We start from the raw sequence: 20,203 nt of genomic DNA on the forward strand, positions 1-20,203 counted from the left end.
TTGGCATGCAGAGTATCTGAACTGGCTGCCTTGCAATGTGAGCCTCTTTATCTGGTTTTTCATGCGGATAAGGCGGTACTGCGCACTGGTTTGGGGTTTCTTCCCAAGGTGGTGTCTAAACGTAACATCAATCAGGAAATAGTGGTTCCTTCTTTGTGCCCTAACCCTTCTTCTTCCAAAGAGAGGTTACTTCATAATCTTGATGTGGTTTGTGCCCTGAGGTTCTATCTTCAGGCTACAAAGGATTTCAGACAATCTACATCTCTTTTTGTGGTGTATTCAGGGAAGAGCAAGGGGCAGAAAGCCTCTTCTGCTTCTTTATCTTTTTGGTTGAGGAGCTTGATTCGCTTGCCCTATGAGACAATGGGACATAAGCCTCCTCAGAGGATCACGGCTCATTCCACTAGAGCGGTGGCTTCATCTTGGGCCTTCAAGAATGAGGCCTCTATGGAGCAGATTTGTAAGGCGGCTACCTGGTCCTCCTTACACACTTTTACAAAGTTTTACAAATTTGACGTTTTTGCTTCTGCGGAAGCTGGTTTTGGGAGAAAGGTTTTGCAGGCTGTGGTGCCCTCTAGAGCTTAGGTCTATGTTCCCAACAGTAATAAATGAAGCCATGGACTCTCCTCCCCTTTAGATGGAAAACATAAATTATGCTTACCTGATAATTGAATTTCCATCGTGGGGAGGAGAGTCCACGGCTCCCGCCCAAATCTCCAGTGGGCGGACCTAAATTTAATCATCTTCTGGCACCATTTATACCCTGATGTTTCTCCTACTGTTCCTTGTTCCCTCGGCAGAATGCCTGGGGGATGAGGGTAGTGGGAGAGATATTTAAGCCTTTGGCTGGGGTGTCTTTGCCTCCTCCTGGTGGCCAGGTTCTTAATTCTTAATAGTAATGAATGAAGCCATGGACTCTCCTCCCCACGATGGAAATGAAATTATCAGGTAAGCATAATTTATGTTATTTCATGTCGGGTTATCGCACTTGATTAAACGCGATCGTCTTTGCACGTGAGTATGGGTGTTTACTGTTATCTCAAAATCTGAGCACAACCTGACGCACGCAAAAAGTCTCTGTCTAGTGAATTTAATGCTGGAGCTCTAAGTTGCACTCCTATCGTAATCTAGCCCAAATATCAGCTACCAGGGTGTCAAGATGTCATTGTAGATAGTGTAGCAAAAGATACGCACTCACTGGTTTTTTTTGTGGTGAATTCCCCTCCCTGAGACCAACTAGACAGTAATATACTGTGAACAAATAAACCCTAAGCCCCTCCTCAAACACAAGGAAAACTGCCACTGGTCACCACAGTAAGAAACCAAGAAATTTGTATGGTGTATAAATACAAGTGCTACACACTTGAGTGATCACAGGATAGAAACTGTAACCAAACGGGAGCATACAAATGTGTATATCATGACAGTACATAATAAAATACCATATCAGGAACTCTGACTCACACTGCTAGTATATACACAAGCCCTCCAGTCAGAGTAGTTCGCCCTGGTGTGGGGTTATGAAACGTATATCTTTTATGTGCCCCATAGAAGCATAGGAGGAAAGGTAGTTAGCGTGGCTGCGCTATCCAACTTCCAAGATGATTGTATGCCTGATGCTTTCAATCTCAAACTTTTTACTTTGATTTGTAATATGAGCTCAAGAATAGGAGCGCATATGTCTTTTATCCTTTTACTGCACCAGGTTAACTGGAATCATTTAGAATGTATTTTATTTTCTAGTGTATGAAGGTAGTTAACTTTAATTATCTAGAACTTATTTTGTTTTCTAGTGTGTGTAGATAGTTATTTTAATTGACTACTTTTATGTTTATTTCAGGGGGGGTTGTTCTACTCACTTTTACTATATCTTTCACTCTTTTTTTCCTTTAGATAAATGCAAGAAAAGTATTTATGGCTGCTGTCCTGATGGAGTTACTTTAGCTTCTGGTCCTAATGGAAAAGGTTGTCCATGTCAGCAGGCCAGGTAGGAGAAATTAATACTAGACAGATAATGGTATTAAATGAAAATGTATTATTATTTTTATTATTTTTATATTTGTACTAAGTGGCTATTTCTAAGAAATTGCAGAAAATAAAGCTAAACAAGCTATTCAGTTTATTATTTGATTAAAGATCTGATTTGCACATGTATTATACAAAGCACTGTACATTGTGCTTACCACATACTCTAAAGACATTTGTTATATATATATATATATATATATATATACATATATATATATATAAAATAAATAGTATACATTCCCTATGTACAAGGGTAAAATAAATAAACAATGCAAATTAAAAGTCCCAATAATGAAAAACAAAATGTAAACATCCACAAATCAATAAATCCCAAGCCCTTCCAGGGGCAGCCCTTCTTCTTCATTAACCTACATCCTTCTCAATATCACTATAAAAGATCAAAGTAAAGAAGGTGCCATATGGTATAATTCACAGAATAGCGTGAAACAATGTGTGGGATGACAAATATAAACTCACAAAGGTTGCCGAGGTCCTAGAACCATTTTCATCAGGCAAAATGACATTGAGTCTTTTAAAACTGTATTAAGTCAATCACATCCACCTCTCCAATCTCAACAAACGATTACATCATTGATCATACTAGAGTGTTGCATGTATATCTCTGAAGAGTAAACAATACTTTATATATATATATATATATATATATATATATATATTTATATATATATATATATATATATATATACAGTATCTCACAAAAGTGAGTACACCCCTCACATTTTTGTAAATATTTTATTATATCTTTTTATGTGACAACACTGAAGAAATGACACTTTGCTACAATGTAAAGTAGTGAGTGTACAGCCTGTATAACAGTATAAATTTGCTGTCCCCTCAAAATAACTCAACCCACAGCCATTAATGTCTAAACCGTTGGCAACAAAAGTGAGTACACCCCTAAGTGGAAATTTAAAAAATTGGGCCCAATTAGCCATTTTCCCTCCCCGGTGTCATGTGACTCGTTAGTGTTACAAGGTCTCAGGTGTGAATGGGGAGCAGGTGTGTTAAATTTGGTGTTATCGCTCTCACACTCTCTCATACTGGTCACTGGAAGTTCAACATGGCACCTCATGATAGAGAACTCTCTTAGGATCTGAAAAAAAAATTGTTGCTCTACATAAAGATGGCCTAGGCTATAAGAAGATTTCTTAGACCCTGAAACTGAGCTGCAGCACAGTGGGCAAGACCATACAGCGGTTTCACAGGACAGGTTACACTCAGAACAGGCCTCGCCATGATCGACCAAAGAAGTTGAGTACACGTGCTCAGCGTCATATCCAGGGGTTGTCTTTGGGAAATAGACGTATGAGTGCTGCCAGCATTGCTGCAGGGGTTGAAGGGGTGGGGGTCAGCCTGTCAGTGCTCAGACCATACGCCACACACTGCATCAAATTGGTCTGCATGGCTGTCGTTTCAGAAGGAAGCCTCTTCTAAAGATGATGCAAAAGAAAGCCCGCAAACAGTTTGCTGAAGACAAGCAGACTAAGGAAATTGATTACTGGAACCATGCCCTGTGGTCCGATGAGACCAAGATAAACTTATTTGGTTCAGATGGTGTCAAACTTGTGTGGCAGCATCCAGGTAAGGAGTACAAAGACAAGTGTGTCTTGCCTACAGTCAAGCATGGTGGTGGGAGTGTCATGGTCTGGGCCTGCATGAGTGCTGCCGGCACTGGGGAGCTACAGTTCATTGAGGGAACCATGAATGCCAAAATGTACTGTGACATACTGAAGCAGAGCATGATCCCCTCCCTTTGGAGATTTGGCCGTATGGCAGTATTCCAACATGATAACGAACCCAAACACACCTCCAAGACGACCACTGCTTTGCTAAAGAAGCTGAGGGTAAAGGTGATGGACTGGCCAAGCATGTCTAAAGATCTAAACCCTATTGAGCATCTATGGGGCATCCTCAAATGGAAGGTAAGGGAGCAGGCCTGGCGCTTGCATATAGGCACTAGGCAACCGCCTTAGGGCGCACCAGCAGTGGGGCGCAAAATTGGAGCTCAGTCAGAGTATTTTTTTTGGACATATCAGTGGCGGAAGATCCACCACTTAGGACTCCCAGCAGGCAGCAGCAGCCAGCACAGTTTCCGGCCTCTTAGGTGCCACAGTAGTCCTCCTCCATCCGGTCCCTAAAGCGCGGGCCTCTGCCAACTATTTTGAACTAGTTTGTCTATCACCCACCACTTATCCCTTTTGGGTAGCGTGCTGTCACCGTGTGTGTCACCCCGCTCTGGCGTGCTCCTCAACCGCTCGCAGCTCTCCTCTGTGACCACTGACTGTGAGTACCGGGTTGGCAGCCTAGCTGACTCTTTTAGGCGTACACCTTTGTTTGAAGGGGAGCAACGCTATACACATTGAAAGGGTTTTCCTTTTTGTTTTACCTGTGAGGTTTTATCGAGTCATTACCTTGTCACATTATCACATACGTGCAGAGCTGTCATTAAAAGAGTGGCGCCTATACTGGGTCTGTACAAACACCACAGAGGGCCCTTTAAATTCTCTGATCTGAAAAACCTGTAGGGGAAAAAGTGGGTTGTCCATATTTGAGGTATATATAAAAAATTAGTGATATTATGTGTTGTGAATGAGGTTCTTATAACATGGTAATGTGGCTGTAAATATCACAGAGGCTTCAGACAAAACAGGGAGATCCAGCTTTAGATCATCAGTTGTGTGATTGCATGCAAGTACAGAAGAATTTGTATTGTTCCTTTGTAACCTGTAACACTTGGCAGACTCTCTCTCTGCCTGACTAGTGCTACACATATACAGTATGTGATAGTTATCAGTATACAGATATACTTATATGAGTGCTTGGTGAGATAAAAAGGGATATATAATACACAGTGCACAACATAATGGTCCAGACTGGAACACAACCAAGGCAGGGTATCAGGAGGAAATAAAAGGTTACAACACACACACATACATACATACATACATACATACAGTACATACATACATACACATACATACACACACACACATACATACAGACACGCACATATACACGCATACACACACACGCACATATACACACACACATATACACATATACACACACACATATACACACACACATATACATACACACACACATATACACACACACATATCAGTCTGATCCTGCCAAGTGTGAATACCGGGTTGGCGGCCTTAGCAGAGTTTTTTTTTTTTTTGTCAATAGTTTAGCAGTGAAGAAGTCATATTGCAGCCACAATGACTAACCCTGATGCTAATCCTAACCCTTACACTATGCTTTAATACTAAGCCTTACCCTAGCTTTAAATATCAAAACCAGCATGATATAGTATATATATATATATATATATATATATATATATATATATATATATAGTGTGTGTGTATGTATATATATATATATATATATATAATTTTATGGGGTAATGGGAAATTATATTTTCTTTTTTTAAATACTTCTTTGTAACATTTTGTAAAAAACAGCAATGGTATGTAATTGGTGGGGGCAAATATCCTTGCCTGTGTGGCCAAAAAATCCTAGCACCGGCCCTGTAAGGGAGCACAAGGTTTGTCATCATGGAGGAGTGGAAGAGGACTCCAGTGGCAACCTGTGAAGCTCTGGTGAACTCCATGCCCAAGAGGGTTAAGGCAGTACTGGAAAATAATGGTGGCCACACAAAATATTGACACTTTGGGCCCAAATTGGACATTTCCTCTTAGGGGTGTACTCACTTTTGTTGCCAATGGTTTAGACATTAATTTATCTGTGTTAAGTTATTTTGAGGGGACAGCAAATCTACACTGTTATACAGGCTGTACACTTACTTCTTTACATTGTCGCAAAGTGTTATTTCTTCAGTGTTGTCACATGAAAAGATATAATAAAATATTTACAAAAATGTGAGGGGTGTACTCACTTTTGTGAGATACTGTGTGTATATATATATATATATATATATATATGGCTTTGGGACGGATTCGTTTATTGTTACATTAAAGGCGTTTTGAAAGTTGATTGCCTGTGTCTGCCTGCTTTTGTATCAGTATGGGAGCTGCCGAACCCGGATACATTCTGAGTTGTATATATATATATATATATATATATATATATACACAAACAGTATATTTCTATGTATAAAAGTCGAAAAGACTTACTTAGTCTTCTAAATCTATGAAATAGGAAGGCTAAAAAATGAAAATAAAAATAATAATTTTGTTGCTATCATGCACCCAACACAGGACAATATATCAGAAGCATTCAATCAAATAAAAAATATATACTACACCTCCCTCAGGGTAGGAATAAATATACACACCTATGTTACCTATCTAGTAACTTCATTGGTGAGTAACACTATTGGGCCGATTTATCATTGCGTCAATCTCAACGCATTCGCATCGCCTTATTTATCGCCTTATTTATTAAAAAGTCTGTCAAAAACAACGTCAAGAACGGCGCAATGAGCATCAGATAGATCTGTTGATAAATAAGAGTCTTCGATGTTGCGGATATTACTTTTAACCAGAGCTCTGAAGTTGCGGTAATCATTGTAGCGTACATCGCAATTGCGCTCAAGCGATTGTGTTTACTTTCAGCTCGTAATACCAGTGGTAAGCCAGAGGAGTGCAAACACCTGCGATAAACACCTGATCGCTCACGCAAAAACGTTTGCACTCCACTCGTAATCTGGCCCCATATGTCCTATGCTTTTTGTGTACACAATTCTATAGTATATGCCCCTCTAGGTACCTTTCATGCATTGTACTCTGCATGTTTAATTCCAAATGCAGTCGTGCAGGATTAATCTGTATTTTAGTAAAACAGTGGAGATACTTTAGATATAAAAATCTATTGGTATCTCTTTTATACCTATCTATGCACAAGGGTTCTATGATGCAGATATTAAACATTGATCATGAATATTTTCACTATCAGTAGAGATCCTTTAGAGATAAGATCTATTGATATCTCTTTTATACCATTGTCTGAGTGATTTATATGTTTGCACATACGTTTATCATGCAGAGACTGAGCATTAATCATGAATATTTTCATTAACAATGTACATTGTGTATTTACTCTCAGTTAAATTACGAGTTATGCGCGTTAGAAAGTTTTTTTAACGAACACAGCAAAAGTTGCGTTATTTCACCCTCCATAGCGCTGCCATTACAAGTTTTGAAACAACCGGCTTGTGCATGCGATATGGTTGCGTTGAGCTCCATACCGCACAAAATACAAGCGCTGTTTTGACGTGCTCATGCACGCTTTCTCCATAGACATCAATAGGGAGAGCGGGTTAGAAAAAAACCTAACACCTGTGATTGCGGAATGAAATGCTCCGTAACGCAGCCCCATTGATATCTATGGAGAAAAAAGTAACATTTAAACCTAACACCCTAACATAAACCCCACGTCTAAACACGCCTAATCTGCTGCCCCCGATATCGCCGGCGCCTACATAATGTTATTAACCCCTAATCTGCCGCTCCCGATATCGTGCCACCTAAATAAATCTATTAACCCCTAATCTTTCGCTCCTGATATCTCCACCATTATACTAAAGTTATTAACCCCTATTCTCCTGCACGCTCACACTATAATAAATCTATTAACCCCTATTCTGCCGCTCCCAGACATCGCCACCACTAAAAAAAGCTATTAACCCCTAAACCTCTGGCCTCTCACATCACTACCACTAAATAAACCTATTGACCCCTAAATTGCGAGCCCCCCACATTGCAACAACCTAAATTAAACTATTAACCCCTAAACCTAACCGTAACCCTAATACTAACACCCCCTAACTTTAACATAATTAAAATAGAGCTAAATTAAAGTTACAATTATTAACTAAATAATACCTATTTAATACTAAATACATACTTACCTGTGAAATAAATCCTAAGATAGCTACAATATAACTAATAGTTATATTGTAGCTAGCTTAGGTTTTATTTTTGATTCATAGGTAAGTTTGTATGTATTTTAACTAGGTAGACTAGTTAGTAAATAGTTATTAACTATTTACTAGCTAGTTTAAATAAATACAAACTTACCTGTGAAATAAAACCTAAGCTGCCTTAGACTAAAACCTAACATTACAAAAAAAAATACCATTACAAAAAATAAAAAACACTAAAATTACAAAAAATTAAAAAAAAATACCATTACAAAAAAATAACAAACGAAATTATCCAAAACAATAAAAATTATTCCTATTCTAATACCCTGTTTAAAAAAACAAACAAAAAAAACACCCCAAAATAAAAAAGCCTAATCTATAATAAACTACCAAGGGCCCTTAAAATGGCCTAAAGAAATCAGCTCTTTTCTCTACAAAAGAAAAACAAACCCCCCCTAACAGTATACAAACCCCTATTCCCAAACCCACACAATAAAAATAAAGTAAAACTTAATCTACCCATTGCCCTGAAAAGGGCATTTGTATGGGTATTGCCCTTAAAAGGGCATTCAGCTCTTTTGCTGCCCATGAAAAATAAAAAAATGGCTATTCTAAAAAGAAAAACCCACCCGAAAACGAAAAAAAAAAACATTACACAAAATAACAAACAAATTATCCAAAATAATAACAATTATTCCTCATCTAATACCCATTTAAAAAAAAAACACCCCAAAATAAAAGAAACCTAATCTAGAATAAACTACCAATAGCCCTTAAAGGGCCTTTTGTAGGGCATTGCTCTAAAGATATCAGCTCTTTTTCTAAAAGACCCACTAAAATTACAAACCCTCACCCACCCACCCAAACCCTCAAAATAAAAAAAAAACTATCTAAAAAAACCTAATCTGCCCATTGCCCTGAAAAGGGCGTTTGTATAAAACCCACGCCATAAAACCTTAAAAAAGCTAAACCCTCTTTAGGTACTCACAGTTTTTGAAGTCCCGCTTGCATGATCTTCATACCGGTGGCTCCATCTTCAACCATCAAGGGACCGGCATCTTCTTCATCCGTGCGGAGGTGAAGCGGTCGATGCGCTGAGGCGGAGGTCCTCTTCATGCGATCACCCACTGTAAACTGAGGATTGAAATGCAAGGTACCCCTTTTATACTGGGGGTACGATTGCATTCCTATTGGCTGAAATATTTGAATCAGCCAATAGGAATTAGGGCTGCTAAAATCCTATTGGCTGTTCAAATCAGCCAATAGGATTTAAGCAGCTCTCATACTATTGGCTGATTCGAATTAGCCCATAGAATGAGAGCTGCTTAAATCCTATTGGACCGCCTTAGACCTTCCCCTGGACCTCCGCCTCCGCGCATTGACCGTTCCGCCTCCGCAGGAATGATGAAGATGGAGCCGTCTGGATGAAGACCTCTCACCGCCTGGATGTCCGGACTTCAAGAACGGTAAGTGGATCTTCGGGGGTTAGTGTTAGGATTTTTTAAACTTTTTTGGGTGTTTTTTTTTTTAGTTTAAGGTTTGGGCTCTTCTTAAAGGAGCTAAAAGCCCTTTTCAGGGCAGTGCAAAAGAGCTAAATGCCCTTTTAAGGCCAATGCCCATACAAATGCCATTTTCAGGGCAATGGGTAGCTTAGGTTTTTGTTAGAGTTAGTTTTTATTTTTTATTTTGGGGGTTTGGTTGGGTGGTGGGTTTTATTTTGGGGGGGTCTTTGTATTTTTTTTTACAGGTAAAAGAGCTGTTTAACTTAGGGCAATGCCCTACAAATGGACCTTTTAAGGGCTATTGGTAGTTTATTGTAGGCTAGAGGGTTTTTTTGGGGGTGTTTTTTATTTTTATAGGGCTTTTAGATTAGGTGTAATACTTTTTTACTTTTGATAATTTCGTTTTTGTAATTAGATACTTTGTAATTTTTATAGTAGTGTTATGATTTTTTTAATGTGTATTTTAGTTTTCTTTAATTGGTAGTTAGTTTAATTTTAGTTTAATAGTTATATTAGTTTAATTGTTAGTTTAAACTAAGTTTTTTTAATTTGACAGGTAAGTTTTAATTTAATTTAAGATAGGGACATTTTAATTTTAATATAAAGTTAGGGGGGCGTTGGGTTTAGGGTTTACTAGTTCAAATTAGTTTATTGCAATGTGGGGGGCTTTCGGTTTAGGGGTTAATAGTTTAATTTAGTATATTTCGTTGTGGGGAGCTTGCGGTTTAGGGGTTACTAGGTTTATTATAGTGGCGGCGGTGTTGGGGTGCGGTGGAATAGGGGTTAATAACTTTAGTATAGTGGGGACGATGTGGGAGGACGGCAGATTAGGGGTTTTGTAACGTAAAACTCATAGCTACTGCTCTCAGATGGCAGTACGGATCTTGTCGTTATAGGGTGTAACGCAAGCTTTTTAGCCTCACCGCAAAACTCGTAATGGCTACGCTATGGAAGTCCCATGAAAAAACATAATTTTTACGAGTGCGGGAGTGATGTTGCGTTACAGGCTTAAAGGCTTGCGGTACAGCTATTACGACAAGACTTGTAATGGCTGCATTGCTGTTTTAACGCTGAAATTACCATTTTTTCAGTGTTAAAACACGAATGCACAACTCATAATCTACCTGTCTGTAATTATATGCAGCCTCTGCTTATTCTGGACATGGATTTCCAAGTATCTACTCTGTACCTGTTAGTTTATATCTGCTGCTTCTTTAGTCCGTATGGCAGTATGACTAAATATGTGTATATGCTTAAGTATGTTCATGTATATACTACATCTGATGTTTATGTCATGTATAGATTTAATATACTTTGTTTAAACTGTTACTTAGGTATAAGTTTATACATTTTAGAATAAAACAGGAAAAATAGTTTGGATATCTGGACTGATGCTTCTTGTCCTTTAAGAGATCAAGATTTTTGTTTTGTTTGAAGCAGAGTCCTCCTTATTGACCAGAGGTCTTATCTCATGTTGCCAAAGATCCTTCAGAGGCAGCAACCTTTATAAAAGGATTTGGAGGATAGGGGAATAATTAATCCCAGTACCTGTGTAACCTCAGGATCAATAGTTTTTACCCCAATCTGTTTATTGTCCAAAGAGATTTACAGTCTTGTTCTAACATCCCTATATATTATAAATATATATATATTATAAATATATTGGCCAGGGTTCCCACTTGTATAACGGGAACATTTTTCACTGTTTTACAGTCAGTTTATTGCTATTATAGACCTCAGGAATTCACATCTTTACATCCCTATACACAGTGATTACTTTCAGTCCCTGAGGTTTGTATATCTGCAAAAAAATGCCAGTTTGACACTTTGCGATTGGATACAATTTTGCCGTTGATCAGAATTCAGGACATTTTCAGTTGCTCTATATCTGGATGACATACAAGTTTAAGCTTATTTCCTATCACTAACTATTGCTCATACTCACAAGCTTCTGCCTTCTTTCAAGACTGTGAGGATTGAGCTTACATTCTATTGGCTGATTGGAATATCCAATAGAATGCAAGCTCAATCCTATTGGCTGATTGGATCAGCCAATAGGATGAAAGCTCAATCCTATTGGCTGATTGCAACAGCCAATAGGATTTTTTCAACCTTAATTCCGATTGGCTGATAGAATTCTATCAGCCAATCGGAATCTAACGGACGCCATCCTGGATGACGTCATTTAAAGGGAAACCTCACTGTAAAGAAGACGTCGATAGAAGAGGATGCTCTGCGCCGGATGTCTTGAAGAGGGAGCCGCTCCTCGCCCGATGGATGAAGATAGAAGATGCCGTCTGGATGAAGACTTCTGCCCGGTTGGATGAAGTCTTCGGCCTGCTTGGATGAAGACTTCTGCCGGCTTCGCTGAGGACTTCTGCCGCTTCATTGAGGATGGATGTCGGGTCTTCAGAAACTGTAAGTGGATCTTCAGGGGTTAGTGTTAGTTTTATGGTTAAGGGTTTATTGGGTGGGTTTTTATATTAGGGGTTAGGGCAAGGAAAAAGAGCTAAATGCCCTTTAAGGGCAATGCCCATCCAAATGCCCTTTTCAGGGCAATGGGGAGATTAGGTTTTTTAGATTGGGTTTTTATTTGGGGGGTTTGGTTGTGTGGGTGGTGGGTTTTACTGTTGAGGGGGTATTTGTATTTTTATTTACAGGTAAAAGAGCTGATTTCTTTGGGGCAATGCCCTGCAAAAGGCCCTTTTAAAGGCCATTGGTAGTTTATTGTAGGCTAGGGTTTTTTTTATTTTGGGGGGGCTTTTTTATTTTCATAGGGCTCTTAGATTAGGTGTAATTAGTTTAAATATTTGATAATTTATTTTTTATTTTAACTTAGTTGTTAGTTATTTGTAACTTTGTAATTTTTAATAGTAGATTTAAATTATTTGAGTAGGGTTAGGTTTTTAACTATATAATATAGTTAATTTAATTTGCAGTTTAATGTAATTTTAGTATAACAGTTAGGGTAGATTAATTAATATTTTAATATAGTTTAATGTAATTTTAGTATAATAGGGTAGATTAATTAATAGTTTAATATAGTTTAATGTAATTTTAGTATAATAGTTAGGGTAGATTAATTAATAGTTTAATATAGTTTAATTTAAAGGAAACCATAACACCTGCTTTGAAATGTTTTAAACAAACTTTCTATGAATATGCAAAATAAACTTACTACAATTCTGTGTAAGGTCATCATCTTACTGCATTCTGTTGCAGAAAACAGCTTTATAATTTGAACGTTAATCTTCAGACTACAATCTGCTATGTATGCTGCCATATTGGGAATTACTTTCCACTACAGTAGGTCATGTGACAAAAACGGCACCTTCTTCTGTTATTAACGCTGAGAAAGCAGACTGATCACGTTCAGTGTCTGAGAAGGACGGCATCAGGCACTTCTATAATTATAAATACCAAGAGCAGGGAAGGAAGTGGGAGGGGGAGAGGAATGCACAGGGGGAAGAAAAGCTCCTAAGACAGAAAGTAAACTTTTGCTGCAGATATAAATGCAAAAATAAACATCTGCATTCATTTAAGTTACTCACAGTCTCAGGAGTCTTGAGTCTCCCTCCTCCTCCTCCTCCCCCTTCCTTCCCTGCTCCTGGTATTTATAATCATAGCAGTGCCTGAAGCCGTTCGTTTTAGACACTGCAGTGCTCTGCTTCCTCAGCATTAGAAATAGAAGGTGCCGTGTGAGTCACGTGACCTACAGTACTGATGTAGAACGTGCGTTACAACATGGTAGTTTGCAAGTGTTAGGCTGCAGATTAATCTGTTTAAATTATGAAGCTGGTTTTCTACAACAAAATAAAAAGATGAAAACGGCATACATAATTGTTAGTTAGTTTATTTTGCACTATTAGAACAAGTTAGTTTAGAATATTTGAAACAGGTGTTGTGTTTTCCTTTAAATCTACAGTTAAGTTTAAATTTATTATAAGATAGGGATGATGTAATTTTAATGTACAGTTAGCGGGTTGTTTAGGTTTAGGGGTTAATAGGTTCATTTAGTTTATGGCGATGTGGGGGTCTGGCATTTTAGGGGTTAATATGTTTAGTAAGTGGTAGTGATGTGGGAGGCCAGGGGTTTAGGGGTTAATACATTTATTTAGTTGCAGTGGGCTCCAGGAGTGGAGGCATAGGGGTTATTACATTTAGTTAGTTGCGGTGGTGTCAGGGAGTGGCGGAATAGGGGTTAATAAGTTTATTAGAGTTGCGGTGAGCTCCGGGAGCAGCGGGAAAGGGGTCAATAACTTTATTTAGTTGCGGCGGGGTCCGGGAGCAGCGGGATAGGGGTTAAACAGTTTAGTATAGTGGCGGTGTTTAGTGACAGTATATAAATAAAGCTGGGGAAAAGCCGAATAGCAGATCGATGACTGTTAGTTAACAACAGTCCGCTGCTCATCGCCCCGTACTTGGTGCGCTGCTTTTTGACAGCTTTTTATATAAATATGGAGAGCGTATTCAGGTCCGCAGCCGCGATGTTAGCCGATATCAGGCGAGCGTATTGGTGCGGTTGAATGCAAGAAAGTTGACGGCTTTATAAGTAGGCCTCCATGGCTGGAGTATAAGTGTATCTAAAAGCTCCTGATATCCTCTTATAAGGGTAGCATTTATAGGAGTCATAATAGACTCAATCAATCTTTATGAATCTAGTTCTTGATGGAACTTTGCAATATAAAGATTGAGGACGTGTCACTCACTACATAGAGCTACATTCCATTGGTACCTCAGTGCATGGAGGCAGTGGGTCTTACAGTAACTGCTTCAGACGCAGTTCCTTCTGCCCCTCTTCACTTTAGACCCCTTTAATTGGCTATGCTATCTCAGTGGTCAAAACATTATCTACATTTGGATCAACAGATTGCTTGAATTTCTCTGTCATAAAATATTTTTCTTTAGGACACAAAGTCTGTCTTTGACCCTTGGGACATCCTTTTTTGTCAGTCTTGGTGTATTGTGCTGATGTACACCAGTCTCTCAGGCTGGGGGGCAGTCTCGGTTTCCTGAAGAGTGCAAGGAGTTTGGTATCCTCTAGAGGCAAGGATACCAATTAACATTCTGGAACTTCAAGCAATCTTCAGGCTTTTCAACCCTGCCCCCTATTGAAGGAGGAAAAGTATATTTATTTCCAGTCTAACAACATCTCGGCAGTGGCTTAAATAAAATATACAGGGAGGGTAACTGCTGTCCACTGGCCATGCAGGAAATGTCTAAAACTGTAATACACCTTTAAGAATGTTCCAATTATCCTCCATCTACTTTCCCCTGCTATAAATCATCAGGGCAGGGTTTCCCTAGCTCATTGCCTGGATATTGAAGTAATTTCCTGTCTTCAAGTTATACTACGCTGTGGAAGGATAGCTGTTTTATTTTCAGGTCCTTAACTTTTACTACTTTAATCTCAGAGGTCTTATTTTTGCATGTGTATTTTGTTGCCTCAAGATTCTGTAACCCACTACCTGCAAGTTCCGGTTTTGTTACGAATCTCCTCTAGCTACTTACTTCCAGTTAATCATTGTAGCTGTTTCCTGCTTCACTGCTGATCTCCACTATCAGTGTCTCAATCTGCTAATAATCTGCAGTTTGCCTACACACAAGGGATTTAGTTTGAGCTTTTTTCATTTTGTCAAGTTAAAAGGTCAGATCCACACCTGCAATCATCAGAGCGCAAGTATCTCTTTTTCTCACTTACCTGATATATAGTAGCAAAATCATCATCTTTGCAAACGCTGTCTGTGGGATACTTTTACTTGCACTTAATAACTTTACAGCTGTCTTGATTTGTACATCCAGGAAGATTAACTCTATACATTCATAATTGTAGGCTCATCAAAAGCTGTTACATATACTACTTACTAAGCTTTAAGTATATTTCTAGCTCAATCTTGAAGCTTTTCCATTTTTTCTCTAATTAATCTTGCTCTGTTCTTTAACCCATTCATACCATTATTTATTTCTGGGTTAAGTTTCATCAGAGCTACAAAACTGGTATTGCATATTAGTTTTTTAAAACAGTTAGATTAGAGATATATCTTACATAATATTCAGGCCATCTTGCCATTTTTTTGGGTAAGATGGACCCAAATGAAATAAATAACGAATTTGCAAATCTCAACCAAAAGATTGATTACCTTGCAAGACGTTTAACAGAGGTGCAAACCGGAAATTCTGTTCTGAAATCTTTGTTAAAGGATAGCATGGCTTCTAAACAAACTGACATACCTGAACCACATATCAATTTACCAATGCCGTTTTCTGGCAAACGTCATGAGTTCAGAGACTTTTGAAATGCCTGCAATCTACTGTTTACCATGAGACCACGTACCTACCACACCTACCATTTCTTTTCTCTCAGGCGAACCTAGAACTTGGGCAAACCGCTATTTTGAAAACAATGACCCCATTTTGGATTCACTTAATGATTTCTTTTTGGCTATGGCCAGCTTGTATGAAGAAACAAATACTCAAATCAAAGCTGAAACTAAATTACGCACTCTGAAACAAGGAAAAAGAACTGTTGAAGAATATATTACAGATTTCCAGATGTGGGCCTTAGATTCACTCTGGAATCAAATAAGTCTAAAAAACCAATTCTGCTTAGGACTTTCTGAGTCTCTAAAGGACGAGCTCTCTCGCTTAGACATGCCAGACACTTACAGGCTTGATTAAACTAAGCACCACACTTGATAGAAGACTCAGAGAGAGAAAAACAGAAAGACAAGCATATGACCCCATGTTTAAACGTACTCACTCATTCTCACTCAGTCAGGATGAATCATCTGGTTATCCAACACAGATGGAGATTGGGACTATAAAAGGACCTCTGTCTCAAGAAGAGAAGGCTAGACTTAGGTTGGAAAACCTCTGCCTATATTGTGGAAACAGAGATCATACCGTGTCCAATTGTCCAGCATTGGCTAAACAAAAGAAGGGTAAGGAAATAGGTGTATATAGTTTTACCTCTACCAGACCTCCTACCCAACTCACTGTATTTTTCTCATTACAGTGGGATCAACATCATATCCAGACTGAGGCATTAATAGACTCAGGCGCGTGTGGAAATTTTGTAGATGCTGATTTTGTTAAGCTCAATAACATACCTACTGTGTGTAAGCATACACCTATTTTTGTCAAATTAATTGATGGATCTTTCATTCAGAAAAGACCAATTACCCAACATACTATTTCTTTACTTCTAACTACTGACAAAGGTCACACTGAATACATCTCTTTTGACGTTATTCCCACTGTCTTAAAACTTGTTTTCCACATACTGTTATATCTAAACTTTGATTCATTTTCATTCTTGCATTTCAAACAAACATACCAAGAAAATGAAGAAGGAGTCAATTAGAAAGTTGCTTAAAATTTCATGCTCTATCTGAATCACAAAAGAAAACATTTGAGTTCAGTGTCCCTTTAACAGATGTTTTTGATATGAAAGAGGCAGAGTGTTTGCCACCTCACAGACTTTTTAACTGCACTATTGATATCATTCCTGGGTCACAAATACCTTATGGAAAGATTTATCCTCTGTCACAACAGGAACTTGTCTATCTACGTGAGTATTTAGATGAAAACCTTAAAAAAGGTTTCATAACTCACTCCACCTCTCCTGCAGCTGCAGGTATTTTCTTTGTAAAAAACAAAGACAAAACTTTGCGCCCTATAATCGATTACAGAGCTCTGAATGCAGTTACAGTTAAAAACCGGTATCCCTTACCACTTATCCCAGAATTACTTGAACGACTCACTTACGCAACCATTTATACGAAACTAGATTTGAAATGCGCTTACAACCTCATACGAATTAACGGGTGACGAGTGGAAGACCGCTTTTAGAACCAGATACGGTCTGTTTCAGTATAACGTTATGCCTTTTGGGCTTTGTAATGCCCCCGCCACTTTTCAGCATTTTATTAATTACATTTTCAGAGACCTAACTAACATGTGCGTGATTATATATTTAGATGACATACTCATTTATTTAAAAAATATACATGAGCATCAAAAAACATGTCATATGGGTACTCACCCATTTACGTGAACATAAATTATTCGTGAAATTAGAAAAATTTATTTTTCATGTGACCAAAATAAAATTCCTTGGGTATATCATATCTCCAAATAACATCCAGATGGATCCTGATAAAGTCACAGCAACCTCTACTTGCCCTAAACCTACTTCAACAAAATCTCTTCAGAGATTTCTTGGTTTCTCAAACTTTGACAGAAAATTTATTCGTAACTTCTCTTCTAAAGTAAGACCTTTGACCCAACTTACCAAGAAAAATCAAAGATTCTCATGGACCACTGAAGCCCAAGATGTGTTTGTTCGTCTCAAACAAGACTTTACTACAGCTCCTATATTAACCGTACCAGACCATAAGCTTCAATTTGTTCTCAAAGTAGATGCTTCGAATTCAGGAATAGAAGCTGTTCTGTCTCAGCGTATCCAGTCTACTTCTAGGCTTCATCCAATAGCCTTTATTCCAGGACATTACTCACCGCCGAATGTAATTATAGTATTGGGGACAAAGAACTACTCACCATAAAAAGTTCTCTAGAAAATTGGAGACATTTACTAGAGGGAACAAAAGTTCAGTTTTTAATATACACTGATCACAAAAATCTGGAGTACTTAAAAAAGAACAAAACTTAGTCTTCTAGACAAGTTAGATGGGCCCTTTTCATGGACAGATTTGATTTTCGGATCACCTACCGACCAGGTTCTCGCAACACCAAGGCCGATGCCCTGTCCAGAATACATGACCATGTCCCTGAGAATGACTCCTTAAGAACATTAATACCACCTGAGAAATTTCTGGGATCTTTAACTGGCTTTGAAAAAGACATATTGGTTTCTATATCTACTGAAGAAAATCCACCTAAGGAGTGTGTAAAACACCCAACTTCTGGGTTATTCTTTCATGAAAACAAATGATATGTTCCTAAAAACCTCAGAGAACAAGTATTACGTCATTATCACAATAACGTCTTATCAGGCCATTTAGGTGTACAAAAAACCAATGAACTCATCGGAAGATATTTTTGGTGGCCTCAAATAAAACAATACATACACAGTTATGTGACATCTTGTGATATATGTGCAAGAAATAAACTTGACCATAAAAAACATATTGGTTGCTTAATGCCTATCCCTATTCCTGATGTACCTTGGTCTACAATCTCTATGGACTTTATTGTCGACCTTCCTACCTCTCAACATTACAACACCATCCTGGTAGTCATTGACCATTTAACAAAATTAGCACATTTTATTACTCTCAAACAGTTACCGACGGCTAAGACAGCAGCTACTGTTTTTCTTGACTCTATATTAGGACTGCACGGACTTCCTAAGACCATAATCACAGATCAAGGAACACAGTTCACATCTGCTTTCTGGAGATCACTCTGTAAAATCTTAAATATAGATACTAGATACTCCACCTCCTACCATCCCCAGACTAATGGTTTAACAGAAAGATTAAATCAAACTCTGGAGCAATATTTAAGATGTTACGTCTCACATTTACAAGATGATTGGGCTTCATATCTGCCGATGGCAGAATTCTCATATAACAACTCCATGTCTTCATCTTCAAAGATATCTCTTTTTTATGCTACCTACGGGTATCATCCTTCTACATTCCTCATTTCCAAGAGTGCAGTACACTCTCCAAGTGCCACTGTATATTCTGTTCTTCTAGAAGACAGATTAAAGATTCTTCAGACACATTTAGAGGAGGCAAAATCACACCAAAAACATTAAGACGACTGACGACTTAGACCAAGCCCTAACTAGAGTATAGGAGACCAAGTTTTATTATCTACAAAACATTTCAAACTCCAACTACCTAGTAAAAAATTGGCCAATCAATTTATCGGCCCATTTTCTATCAAAAAGATAATTAATGCTAACGCGGTCGTTCTAGATCTACCTACTTCATACAAAATCCATCCTGCATTCCATGTCTCTTTGCTGAAACCTCATATTCCCAATTCACATTCTCCTCATCAGTCACCACCTCCTGTTGTTATCGACGGTCAAGATGAATTTGAAGTTGAGAGGATTCTCGACTCCCGTATCAGAAATCGTCGACTAGAATACTTTATAAAATGGAAGGGGTATCAACCTGAGGATAATTCATGGCATCCTCACTCAGATGTTCATGCACCTTCTCTCATAACTGCCTTTCATCGCAGATACCCGACTAAACCTCGACTGCAATCCCCAGAGGTGATTCCTTGGGGAGGGGGATATGTAATACACCTTTAAGAACTTTCCAATTATCCTCCACCTACTTTTCCCTGCTATAAATCATCCAGGGTTTCCCTAGATCATTGCCTGAATATTGAAGTAATTTCCTGTCTTCAAGTTATACTACACTGTGGAAGGATAGCTGTTTTATTTTCAGGTCCTTAAATTTTTGCATGTGTATTTTGTTGCCTCAAGTTCCTGTAACCCACTACCTGCATGTTCCGGTTTTGTTACGGATCACCTCTAGCTACTTACTTACAGTTAATCATTGTAGCTGTTTCCTGCTTCACTGCTGATCTCCACTATCAGTGTCTCAATCTGCCAAGAAGCTGCAGTTTGCTTACGCACAAGGGATTTCGTTTGAGCTTGTTTCATTTTGTCAAGTTAAAGGTCAGACCTACACCTGCAATCATCAGAGGCTGAGCGCAAGTATCTCTTTTTCTCACCTGATATATAGTAGCAAAATCATCATCTTTGCAAACGCTG

General features: G+C 38.4%; 1 protein-coding gene across 1 annotated transcript in view; it reads left to right on the plus strand.

Moving 5' to 3' along the window:
• PAPLN (papilin, proteoglycan like sulfated glycoprotein) overlaps positions 1–20,203 on the plus strand; it is a 517,238-nt gene that overhangs the window by 195,718 nt on the left and 301,317 nt on the right. Inside the window, 1 exon segment of the mRNA XM_053697785.1 lies at positions 1,894–1,987. Within this exon segment, the coding sequence (XP_053553760.1) occupies positions 1,894–1,987 (94 nt within the window).

This window comes from Bombina bombina, chromosome 1 (assembly GCF_027579735.1).
Source record: "Bombina bombina isolate aBomBom1 chromosome 1, aBomBom1.pri, whole genome shotgun sequence".
In the NCBI taxonomy this organism is placed as follows: Eukaryota; Metazoa; Chordata; class Amphibia; order Anura; family Bombinatoridae; genus Bombina; species Bombina bombina.